The sequence below is a fragment of the Scyliorhinus torazame genome, chromosome 1 (assembly GCF_047496885.1).
Source record: "Scyliorhinus torazame isolate Kashiwa2021f chromosome 1, sScyTor2.1, whole genome shotgun sequence".
Taxonomy (NCBI): domain Eukaryota; kingdom Metazoa; phylum Chordata; class Chondrichthyes; order Carcharhiniformes; family Scyliorhinidae; genus Scyliorhinus; species Scyliorhinus torazame.
Window position 1 is genome coordinate 12613278 of NC_092707.1, and position 12702 is coordinate 12625979.

The following is a 12702-nucleotide window of genomic DNA, read 5'->3' on the forward strand; positions in this document are numbered from 1 at the left end:
GCAGCACTCCCTCAGTACTGACCCTCTGACAGTGCGGCACTCCCTCAGTACTGACCCTCTGACAGTGCGGCACTCCCTCAGTACTGACCCTCTGACAGTGCGGCACTCCCTCTGTACTGACCCTCTGACAGTGCGGCACTCCCTCTGTACTGACCCTCTGACAGTGCGGCACTCCCTCAGTACTGACCCTCGGACAGTACAGCACTCTCTCAGTACTGACCCTCTGACAGTGCAGCGCTCCCTCAGTACTGACCCTCTGACAGTGCGGCACTCCCTCTGTACTGACCCTCTGACAGTGCAGCACTCCCTCTGTACTGACCCTCTGACAGTGCCGCACTCCCTCTGTACTGACCCTCTGACAGTGCGGCACTCCCTCAGTACTGACCCTCTGACAGTGCGGCACTCCCTCAGTACTGACCCCCAGACAGTGCGGCACTCCCTCAGTACTGACCCTCTGACAGTGCGGCACTCCCTCAGTACTGACTCTCTGACAGTGCAGCACTCCCTCAGTACTGACCCCCTGACAGTGCGGCACTCCCTCAGTACTGACCCTCTGACAGTGCGGCACTCCCTCAGTCCTGACTCTCTGACAGTGCGGCACTCCCTCAGTACTGACTCTCTGACAGTGCAGCACTCCCTCAGTACTGACCCTCTGACAGTGCAGCACTCCCTCAGTAGTGACCCTCTGACAGTGCAGCACTCCCTCAGTACTGACCCTCTGACAGTGCGGCACTCCCTCAGTACTGACCCTCTGACAGTGCGGCACTCCCTCAGTACTGACCCTCTGACAGTGCGGCACTCCCTCTGTACTGACCCTCTGACAGTGCGGCACTCCCTCTGTACTGACCCTCTGACAGTGCGGCACTCCCTCAGTACTGACCCTCGGACAGTACAGCACTCTCTCAGTACTGACCCTCTGACAGTGCAGCGCTCCCTCAGTACTGACCCTCTGACAGTGCGGCACTCCCTCTGTACTGACCCTCTGACAGTGCAGCACTCCCTCTGTACTGACCCTCTGACAGTGCCGCACTCCCTCTGTACTGACCCTCTGACAGTGCGGCACTCCCTCAGTACTGACCCTCTGACAGTGCGGCACTCCCTCAGTACTGACCCTCTGCCAGTGCAGCACTCCCTCAGTTCTGACCCTCTGACAGTGCGGCACTCCCTCAGTACTGACCCTCTGACAGTGCGGCACTCCCTCAGTACTGACCCTCTGACAGTGCAGCGCTCCCTCAGTACTGACCCTCTGACAGTGCGGCACTCCCTCAGTACTGACCCTCTGACAGTGCGGCACTCCCTCTGTACTGACCCTCTGACAGTGCAGCACTCCCTCAGTACTGACCCTCTGACAGTGCAGCGCTCCCTCAGTACTGACCCTCTGACAGTGCAGCACTCCCTCTGTACTGACCCTCTGGCAGTGCGGCATTCCCTCAGTGCTGACCCTCTGACAGTGCAGCACTCCCTCAGTACTGACCCTCTGACAGTGCAGCACTCCCTCAGTACTGTCTCTGACGGTGCAGCACTTCCTCAGTACTGACCCTCTGACAGTGCAGCACTCCCTCAGTACTGACCCTCTGACAGTGCGGCACTCCCTCAGTATTGACCCTCTGACAGTGCAGCACTCCCTCAGTACTGACCCTCTGACAGTGCGGCACTCCCACTGACCCTCTGACAGTGCAGCACTCCCTCAGTGCTGATCCTCTGACAGTGCAGCACTCCCTCCGTACTGACTATCTGACAGTGCAGCACTCCCTCAGTATTGACCCTCTGACAGTGCAGCACTCCCTCAGTACTGACCCTCTGACAGTGCAACATTCCCTCAGTACTGACCCTCTGACAGTGCGGCACTCCCTCAGTACTGACCCTCTGACAGTGCAGCATTCCCTCAGTACTGACCCTCTGACAGTGCAGCACTCCCTCAGTACTGACCCTCTGACAGTGCAGCATTCCCTCAGTATTGACCCTCTGACAGTGCAGCATTCCCTCAGTACTGACCCTCTGACAGTGCAGCACTCCCTCAGTGCTGACTCTCTGACAGTGCAGCATTCCCTCAGTACTGACCCTCTGACTCTGCGGCACTCCCTCAGTACTGACACTCTGACAGTGCAGCACTCCCTCAGTACTGACCCTCTGACAGTGCAGCACTCCCTCAGTACTGACCCTCTGACAGTGCAGCCCTCCCTCAGTACTGGCCCTCTGACAGTGCAGCATTCCCTCAGTACTGACCCTCTGACAGTGCGGCACTCCCTCAGCACTCACCCTCTGACAGTGCAGCACTCCCTCAGTACTGACCCTCTGACAGTGCAGCATTCCCTCAGTACTGACCCTCTGACAGTGCGGCACTCCCTCAGCACTCACCCTCTGACAGTGCGGCACTCCCTCAGCACTCACCCTCTGACAGTGCAGCACTCCCTCAGTACTGACCCTCTGACAGTGCAGCACTCCCTCAGTACTGACCCTCTGACAGTGCAGCACTCCCTCAGTACTGACCCTCTGACAGTGCAGCATTCCCTCAGTATTGACCCTCTGACAGTGCAGCATTCCCTCAGTACTGACCCTCTGACAGTGCAGCACTCCCTTAGTACTGACTCTCTGACAGTGCAGCATTCCCTCAGTACTGACCCTCTGACAGTGCGGCATTCCCTCAGTACTGACCCTCTGACAGTGCGGCATTCCCTCAGTACTGACCCTCTGACAGTGCAGCACTCCCTCAGTACTGACCCTCTGACAGTGCAGCATTCCCTCAGTATTGACCCTCTGACAGTGCAGCATTCCCTCAGTACTGACCCTCTGACAGTGCAGCACTCCCTTAGTACTGACTCTCTGACAGTGCAGCATTCCCTCAGTACTGACCCTCTGACTCTGCGGCACTCCCTCAGTACTGACACTCTGACAGTGCAGCACTCCCACAGTACTGACCCTCTGACAGTGCAGCACTCCCTCAGTACTGACCCTCTGACAGTGCGGCACTCCCTCAGCACTCACCCTCTGACAGTGCAGCACTCCCTCAGTACTGACCCTCTGACAGTGCAGCATTCCCTCAGTACTGACCCTCTGACAGTGCGGCACTCCCTCAGCACTCACCCCCTGACAGTGCGGCACTCCCTCAGCACTCACCCTCTGACAGTGCAGCACTCCCTCAGTACTGACCCTCTGACAGTGCAGCATTCCCTCAGTACTGACCCTCTGACAGTGCAGCACTCCCTCAGTCGTGTCTCTGACAGTGCAGCACTGGAATGGAATATCTGGTGACCTAGCAAAACGTCCATTGGCTTTCGGTGTGAATTTCCAATCCCGTGCGAATTCCGTGTCCGGAGTGGGTCATGAACTTGAGACGTTGTGACTCGGGGGTGAGATGTTGAGGGTGCGGGCAGGGGATGCTGGTGTGGAGCACAGACGCAGACACTGACAGTTCTATCCGGCCAAATGGCCTCTTTGTGCCCTCTAATGTCATTCACCCATTTTACCATCCATTCGAGCTTTCCACCAACTTCGCCTCTTCCACTCCCAGTTTTGATAAAATGGAATTATTTCTCTCACATTTGTTCAGGTTCCTTGTGTTAATTGATAAAGAAATAGCACCCACATTTATTACGGCTGAAAACAGCTTAATAACAATAATCTTCATTATCATAGATTATCATAGAATTTACAGTGCAGAAGGAGGCCATTCGGCCCATCGAGTCTGCACCGGCTCTTGGAAAGAGCACCCTACCCAAAGTCAACACCTCCACCCTATCCCCATAACCCAGTAACCCCACCCAACACTAAGGGCACTTTTGGACACTAAGGGCAATTTATCATGGCCAATCCACCTAACCTGCACATCTTTGGACTTATTGTCACAAGTAGGCTTACATTAACACTGCAATGAAGTTGCTGTGAAAAGCCCCTAGTCGCCACACTCCAGTACCTGTTCGGGTACACTGAGGGAGAATTCAGAATGTCCAATTCAGCTAACAAGCACGTCTTTCGGGACTTGTAGGAGGAAACCGGAGCACCCGGAGGGAACCCACGCAGACACGGGGAGAACGTGCAGAACAGGCAGTGACCCAAGCCGGGAATCGAACCTGGGACCCTGGAGCTGTGAAGCAACGGTGCTAGCCACTGTGCTATCCTGCCGCCCGTGCTTTATATTTTGAGCAATATTCAGAAATTCATCCTCCACATCCGACCTTCACTTTGCAAATCAACCTATTTCTCCAGGCTGATGCTGCCTGACCATGCTTAACTGAAACATCGGAGGGGAGGGGGAAAGTCAGTCTAACTTTCCAAAGGTGATATTTACATACCAGCGCTGAGAATATTGAGAATGTGTATTGGGAACATGATGGCCTCCTGATCAGTGTGAAGCACTGGCTCCTCTGGCAATTCCCAGAGTGCCAGTTCACAGCTGCCATGGCGCAAATGACAGCAGCTCGTGTCTTTGAGGTGAAAACAAATCTAACGTTCTCCACAGGAGCGTAATCCAGACAAAATTTGACACAAGGTAATGGCAGCACGGTAGCATAGCGGTTAGCACAATTGCTTCACAGCTCCAGGGTCCCGGGTCCGATTCCCTCTCTATATCGATATACATGGTCAATATATGTAATGCGAGTACAGACAATTGAACACTAGATATCTCACTGTCAGGACCTATGTTAATAGCTTTCCCGCTCTTTCTGTGAGAGCGTATATCAGGAGTGCAGAGAATAGACATAGGGGGCGCCGTTCTCCGAGGTGCAGAGAATCGGCGGCATTTGCGCCGGCGTGTTTGACGCGGCGCCGGCCGTGGGCCGCTGGAATCGCCGGGGCCGCCGATTCTCCGGCCCGGATGGGCAGAGCGGCCGCGCGGAAACAGGAGAATCCCGCAGGCGCCGTTCACCCCTGGTCGCTGCCGCGGGAACACTGCGCAAAGGGTCGGGGGGGGGGGGGGGCGGCCTGTGGGGCGGGGAAAAGTGCTCCTTCACCGGGGATGGGGGGGGGGGGGCCTCCGACAGGGTCTGGCCCGCGATCGGGGCTCACCGATCGGCGGGCCGGCCTCTCCCCCCCTCCCCCCGGGCCTACTTTGTTGCAAGGCCTTGTTGCGTAGGGGCCGGCGCGCTGAGGAAGCCCCCCGCGCATGCGCGGGTTGGCGCGCCGCCCGGCTGGCGCCGGGAAGGGAGGCTGGAGCGGCGAGAACCACTCCAGCGCCGTGCTGGCCCCTGTGGGGGACAGAATCGGTCGTCCCCACACCCGTATCGCGGCGTCGTGAAACGCGACGGCGATCACAACAGCGCGAACACTAATTCGCCCCCAGGAAAGCTAGAGACAGAAGAAGTTATTAATTATCAAAGCATTGTATTGTATAATTTAATTAGTTACCTCTACAATTGTTCCTTTGTTTTGCTCGTTGAGCATTAAGTAAAAAGAACTCACAATATTTATTTATATTACTCAATATATTCGTTTATCGTTACAGGAAGACTACTGCTCATTTCAACAACTCGGCTGGTTGTCTGTATGTATTAATGTATGTATCACACAAAGTAATATAACAGCGATTAAATAAAGGATATGTAAGGGACCAGGATTGGAGGAGAGTAGAGATCTCGGAGGGGTGTGGGGCCGGAGGAGATTACAAAGAGAGGGGGCGGGATTCTCCGTAATCGGCACGATGTCCGCCGACTGGCGCCAAAAACGGCGCAAATCAGTCCGGCATCGCGCCGCCCCAAAGCTGCGGAATTCTCCACAGCTTGAGGGGCCGAGCCCTCACCTTGAGGGGCTAGGCCCGCGCCGGAGTGATTTCCGCCCCGCCAGCTGGCGGGAAAGGCCTTTGGCGCCCCGCCAGCTGGCGCGGAAATTATTTTGCAGGGCGGCGCATGCGCGGGAGCGTCAGTGGCCGCTCACGGCATCCCCGCGCATGCGCAGTGGAGGGGGTCTCTTCCGTGGGGGCACCCTCCGGGGCCAGATCGCCCCGCACCCCCTCCAGGACCCCGGAGCCCGCCCGCGCCGCCTGCTCCCGCCGGTAAGATAGGTGGTTTAAACCACGCCGGCGGGAGAGGGTTGGCAGCGGCGGGACTTTGGCCCATCGCGGGCCGGAGAATCTCCGGGGGATTCCCGCCGACCGGCGCGGCGCGATTCCCGCCCCCGCCGAATCTCCGGTGGCGGAGAATTCGCGACACGGCGGGGGCGGGATTCACGCCGGCCCCCGGCGATTCTCCGACCCAGTGGGGGGTCGGAGAATCGCGCCCCAGAATCGATACTACCAGTGGACCCGTTCATGCTGTTGTGAAACCCGACGGCGTTTCCGACGGCGTGGACACTCCCGCCCAGGACTTCAGCACAAGGATAAGAATTTTAAAATCGAGATTGTGGTGGACCGGGAGCCAACGTGGGGGTCCGTGAACACAGAGAGCCCAGAATTCGGTGTGGGTCAGGATATGGACAGCAGAACTTTGAATGAGCTCGAGTGGAAGATGGAAAGCCAGACATGAATACATTAGAATACTCGAGTCAAGAGGCAACAGAGGAGCAATACAACATATATATTGTCCCACTCAGTATTACAGGTCCGATGAGTAAAAATGCTTTAAGAAATTGCCAGTGACTTTTCTGATTTGAAGTTTAATGAGAGCTCAGGGAGTCTTGTGAAATATTTCCTAACATTGAAATAGTAGATTGTCAGTAACTGGCAATAAAAGGGTGACAGGGAAATTAGATAATGGGAATGGAAAAGTACAGCGAAAGAAGTTGATTGTTCAGCAGCTGTGCTGTCATATTGAAATATGAATACACGGTAAGCATGTCCTACATTTAATCCAATTAAACTCATTTAAATTGGGCACATACATTGGAGCAAGAAAGATATCTGACACAGAGTGAATTAAATCTGGACACTGAACCTCACTCACCTGACGCCTGAATTTTTAATCTAACCCAAGGTTATTAAACACTGATGCCCAATGCTCTGCTGATGGGGCATATTCCAGAACATTCCCAATCTGGGAATGGGCCCGGTAGCACATTGGTTAGCACTGTTGCTTCGCAGCACCAGGGACCCGGGTTCGATTCCCGGCCTGGGTCACTGTCTGTGTGGAGTCTGCATGTAGCTGAAAGAAGACAGAGGGTGGTGGTTGATGGGAAATGTTCAGTTACAAGTGGAGTACCACAAGGATCTGTTCTGGGGCCGTTGCTGTTTGTCATTTTTATAAATGACCTAGAGGAGGGCGCAGAAGCGTGGGTGAGTAAATTTGCAGACGACACTAAAGTCGGTGGTGTTGTCGACAGTGCGGAAGGATGTTGCAGGTTACAGAGGGACATAGATAAGCTGCAGAGCTGGGCTGAGAGGTGGCAAATGGAGTTTAATGTAGAGAAGTGTGAGGTGATTCACTTTGGAAGGAATAACAGGAATGCGGAATATTTGGCTAATGGTAAAATTCTTGGAAGTGTGGATGAGCAGAGGGATCTCGGTGTCCATGTACATAGATCCCTGAAAGTTGCCACCCAGGTTGATAGGGTTGTGAAGAAGGCCTATGGTGTGTTGGCCTTTATTGGTAGAGGGATTGAGTTCCGGAGTCATGAGGTCATGTTGCAGCTGTACAAAACTCTGGTACGGCCGCATTTGGAGTATTGCGTACAGTTCTGGTCACCTCATTATAGGAAGGACGTGGAAGCTTTGGAACGGGTGCAGAGGAGATTTACCAGGATGTTGCCTAGTATGGAGGGAAAATCTTATGAGGAAAGGCTGATGGACTTGAGGTTGTTTTCGTTAGAGAGAAGAAGGTTAAGAGGAGACTTAATAGAGGCATACAAAATGATCAGAGGGTTAGATAGGGTGGACAGTGAGAGCCTTCTCCCGCGGATGGAAATGGCTAGCATGAGGGGACATAGCTTTAAACTGAGGGGTAATAGATATAGGACAGAGGTCAGAGGTAGGTTCTTTACGCAAAGAGTGGTGAGGCCGTGGAATGCCCTACCTGCTACAGTAGTGAACTCGCCAACATTGAGGGCATTTAAAAGTTTATTGGATAAGCATATGGATAATAATGGCATAGTGTAGGTTAGATGGCTTTTGTTTTTTGACTTCCCATGTCGGTGCAACATCGTGGGCCGAAGGGCCTGTACTGCGCTGTATCGTTCTATGTTGTATGTTCTCCCCGTGTCTGCGTGGGTTTCCTCCGGGTGCTCCAGTTTCCTCCCACAAGTCCCGAAAGACGTGCTTGTTCGGTGAATCGAACGTTCTGAATTCTCCCTCAGTGCACCCGAACAGGCGCCGGAGTGTGGCGACGAGGAGATTTTCACAGTAACTTCATTGCCGTGTTAATGTAAGCCTACTTGTGACACTAATACAGATTATTATTATTGGATGTATAGTTATCAAAGTGAAGAGAACACTGAGCTCTGTGATACCGAACCATTTTATCTGATGGAGTGTTCGCTGTCTGTATTCTCTGGGTTTTCTTCTGGGGTTTTTGTTACTTTCCCCAGGAGGTGACATGGCGATGGGCAGAGGCAGTGTTCAGAAGGTGGTTGGTGATTGTAGAGGTAGGTGTCTAATCATGAGGTTCCTATCGTCATGTTGTATGGGGCAGGCTTGACGGACCAGCCGTATGCTTCCCCAAATCAATTGGGGATAGGCATCATGTCTGGTATATTGAGAATCAGTTCATATTCCGGGTAGACAGGAGATTCGCGGAGGCCCGGGTGGGTGGGGTGGGGGTGTGGGGGGTGGGGGGGGGGGGGGGGGGGGTGGCTGCTGAACAAACACCGTAAACATCAGGTGGAATTCGACTTGCTGGCCACGGGGAAGGCGGAGGCGCAGTTAAGGAAAGTGAAAGGGGTAGTCTACAAGTATGGGGAGAAGGCGAGTAGGATGCTGGCGCACCAGCTGCACAAGAGGGAGGCGGCTAGAGAGATTGGGGGAGTGCGGGATAAGGAGGGCAACATGGTGCTGAGCCCAGAGAGGGTCAATGAAGTCTTCAGGGAGTTCTACGGGAAGGTATACGAGTCGGAACCCCCTGGGGAGGCAGTTTGTGGACCGGTTGAGGTTCCCGAGGGTGGAAGTGGAGAAGGTGGAGGGATTGGGGGCCCCAATTGGGTTGGAGGAGGTAGTCAGGGGGCTGGCAAGCATGCAGTCGGGCAAGGCCCCGGGTCCGGACAGCTTCCCTATAGAATTTTATCAGAAGTTCTCGGAGTTACTGAGCCCGCTCCTGCTAAGAACCTTCAATGAGGCAAAGGAGAGAGGGACACTCCCCCTGACGATATCGCAGGCATTGATCTCGCTTATCATGAAGAAGGAGAAGGATCCGCTTCAGGCCGATATCGCTCCTGAATGTAGACTCCAAACTGTTGGCAAAAATGCCAACTGTTGGCAAAACCTCTGGCCACCAGAATAGAGGACTGTGTCCCAGGAGTGATTGGGGAGGACCAGACGGGTTTCGTTAAGGGCAGGCAGCTGAACGCGAATGTGAGGAGGTTCCTGAATATTATCATGATGCCCTCGGAGCGGGGGGGATGCGGAAATGGTGGCTGCAATGGACGCAGAGAAGGCCTTTGACAGGGTGGAGTGGGAGTATCTGTGGGAGGAGCTAGGCAGGTTTGGATTTGGGGAGGGGTTTATAGGGTGGGTCAAGCTGCTGTATCAGGCCCCTGTAGCGAGTGTGTCCACAAACCGGCTAAGGCCGGAATGTTTCAGGCTGCACCGGGGGACGAGACAGGGGTGTCCCCTGTCCCCGTTGCTGTTTGCCCTGGCAATCGAGCCGTTGGCCATTGCGCTCAGGACTTCAAGGGTATGGAGGGGGCTGGTGCGCGGGGGGTTGAACACCGGGTCTCCCTCTACGCGGATGACCTATTGGTGTACATTTCGGACCCGCTAGAGGGGATGGGGGAGGTCATGTGGATCCTGGGGGACTTCGGGAGGTTCTCGGGGTATAAGTTGAACATGGGGAAGAGTGAGCTGTTCGTGGTCCACGGTAGGGGCCAGGAGGAGAGACTGAGGGAGCTCCCGCTCAGGTTAGTGGAGAGGAGCTTTCGGTCCTTGGGGATACAAGTGGCCAGGAACTGGGATGCCCTGCACAGTCTCAACTTAACCCGGCTCGTGGAGCAGATGGAGGGAGAGTTTAAAAGGTGGGATATGCTCCCGCTTTCCCTGGCGGGGCGGGTGCAGACTGTGAAGGTGACGGTTCTCCCCAGGTTCCTCTTCGTCTTTCAGTGCCTCCCCATTTTCATCCCCAAGTCCTTTTTTAAGCGGGTGAATAGGATTGTTACGGGATTTGTGTGGGCGAATAAAACCCCGCGAGTTAAAAGGGCATTCTTGGAGCGTAGCCGGGGCGGGGAGGACTGGCTCTGCCGAACTTCTGCCGCTATTATTGGGTGGCCAATGTGGCCATGATTAGGAAGTGGATGATGGAGGAGGGGGCGGCATGGGGGCGGCTGGAGGCGGCATCATGCAAAGGCACCAGTCTAGGGGCATTAGTCACGGCTCCGCTGCTGTTCTCGCCGGCGCGATGCACCACAAGTCCGGTGGTGGCGGCGGCACTGAGGATTTGGGGGCAGTGGAGGAGACACAGGGGAGGGGAGGGGGCCTCTGTGTGGACCCCGATACGGAATAACCACAGATTTGCTCCAGGTAGGATGAATGGGGGGTTCCAAGGCTGGTATAGGGCAGGTAATAGGAGGATGGGGGACCTGTTTATGGACGGGACTTTCCCTAGCATGCAGGTGCTGGAGGAGAAGTTCGGCCTGCCCCCCGGGGAATGCGTTCAGGTACCTCCAGGTTCGAGACTTTCTTAGAAAACAGGTGGGGACATTTCCGCTGCTGCCCCCGCGTAGGATCCAGGACAGGGTCGGATCTGGCATCTGGGTAGGGGAGGGGAAGGTGCCGGACATATATCAGGAGCTGCAGGAGGTGGAGGAAGCCTCAGTGGAGGAGTTGAAGGGCAAGTGGGAGGAGGAGCTGGCTGAGGAGCTGGATGAGGGCCTGTGGGCCGACGCCCTGGGCAGGGTGAACTCTTCCTCATCCTGTGCCAGGCTCGGATTAATCCAGTTTAAGGTGGTGCATCGGGCGCATATAACGGCGGCAAGGATGAGTACGCTTTTTGGGGTGGAGGACAGGTGCCCGAGATGTGCAAGGAGTCCGGCGAACCATGCCCATATGTTTTGGGCATGCCCGGCGCTTACAGAATTCTGGCAGGGGTTTGCGAGGGTGATGTCTAGGGTTTTGGACGCTCGGGTGAAGGCGAGTCCAACAGTAGCGATATTTGGGGTGTCGGAGGATCCGGGAGTGCAGGAAGCGAAAGAGGCCGGGGTCTTGGCCTTTGCCTCCCTGGTAGCCCTGAGACGGATCTTGTTAATGTGGAGGGACTCGAAACCCTCGAGTGTGGAGACCTGGGTTAGCGATATGGCGGGGTTCCTCAGCCTGGAGCGAATAAAGTTCACCTTGAGAGGGTCCTTGATGGGGTTCTCCCGGCGGTGGCAACCTTTCCTTGACTTTCTAGGGGAGCAGTAATTGTCAGCATCAACAGCATCCTGGGGGGGGATAGGGGTGGGGGGGGGGGGAGCCTCAGGTGGGGTGTGGGGGGGGGGGGGAACTGTTGATCTAATGTAAGTTTTATAGGAAGACAACACCCACCTTGTTTTGTTTAATAATTCTTGTTTATTTTTTATTATTTATACTTCTATCTTTGTTGTGTAAAAACGTTGGCTGGAAAAGCTTTAATAAAACATTTTTTTTTTAAAGAATCAGTTCGGTCCAGTCAGTAAACACTCCTCCCTGTAATGATCTGTATATCGTCAGGTTAGTGATGGGTTAATAATTACACCTCTGTGTAAATCAAACACTAGAGGGCGTTACCACTTCTCCATATTTAAGTCAGACTCTGAGGGAATTCTGGGAGGAGCATAAGGAGAAAGCATGGTGAAAACATAAGAAGGAGATTAGCGTAGATAGAATTAACACGAGGTTAGATCATAGTGTAGTTAGTGACTATTTAGATTATGGAGTACTGTAAGACAGATTCAATATTACTTAATTATTATCTATAGCTCAGTAGAGTGTGCAAACTTCATTTAATTAGTAGTGTAATAATAAATTAGTTTTCTTTCAATCTTTTGATTAGTGTATTCTTTGTCAACACCACATCGGATCATTCTGGAAGAAAGGACAAAGAATACAACATATTACCAAGAAGGTAATATGACATGGTGCCAGGTGACTGCTAAAGTTAGATAGTTTAGAAAGGATTTAGTCAGAAAAACTAACACTGCTATCCGAATTTTGAAGGACAGTCCTTTTACTGTGAGATATCGAAGAATCCAGGACTGATGGAGAAAGCTCACAATCCACGACACCTCCGTATCACCGGTAAACTAGATGTTAACTGGCGAGTGTTCAAGCAACAGTTGTGGTTCTATCTGTTGACTTCTGATTGAAATGATGCAAGTAATGATCGTAAATTATCTCTATTTCTAACGGTGGCTGGTCCACAAGGCATAGAATTGTATAAGTCATTTCAATTTACTACGGATTAAGACAAGGCGAAACATTATGTAGCTATAGCAAAGTTTGATCTTCACTGCAAGATCCAGATTAATGAAAAGTTTGAGCATTTTGTCTTCAAAAGAATAATGCAAAATAATGGGGAATCGATTGATTGCTTCGAGACTGATCTCAAACTCTTAGCTCAAATGTGTAATTTCTCTGTTTGAACTGATTCGCTGATCAAAGATCAAATTGTATTT

At 53.4% G+C, this 12702-nt stretch overlaps 1 protein-coding gene across 5 annotated transcripts in view; it reads left to right on the plus strand.

Annotated features, from left to right (window-relative positions):
- galnt9 (polypeptide N-acetylgalactosaminyltransferase 9) overlaps nucleotides 1–12702 on the plus strand; it is a 499594-nt gene that overhangs the window by 409652 nt on the left and 77240 nt on the right. The window contains exons 10-12 of one of the 5 annotated variants that reach the window (XM_072467774.1): nucleotides 5444–5494; nucleotides 8452–8508; nucleotides 12081–12176. The exons of 1 other annotated variant lie outside the window; for it this stretch is intronic. In XM_072467774.1, coding sequence (XP_072323875.1) covers nucleotides 5444–5494; nucleotides 8452–8508; nucleotides 12081–12161 — 189 coding nt within the window. In that variant the 3' untranslated portion in view covers nucleotides 12162–12176. Of the gene's footprint in view, nucleotides 1–5443; nucleotides 5495–8451; nucleotides 8509–12080; nucleotides 12177–12702 lie in introns of those variants that run through there. 3 more of the 5 variants (XM_072467856.1, XM_072467622.1, XM_072467537.1) reach the window with 3 other exon arrangements.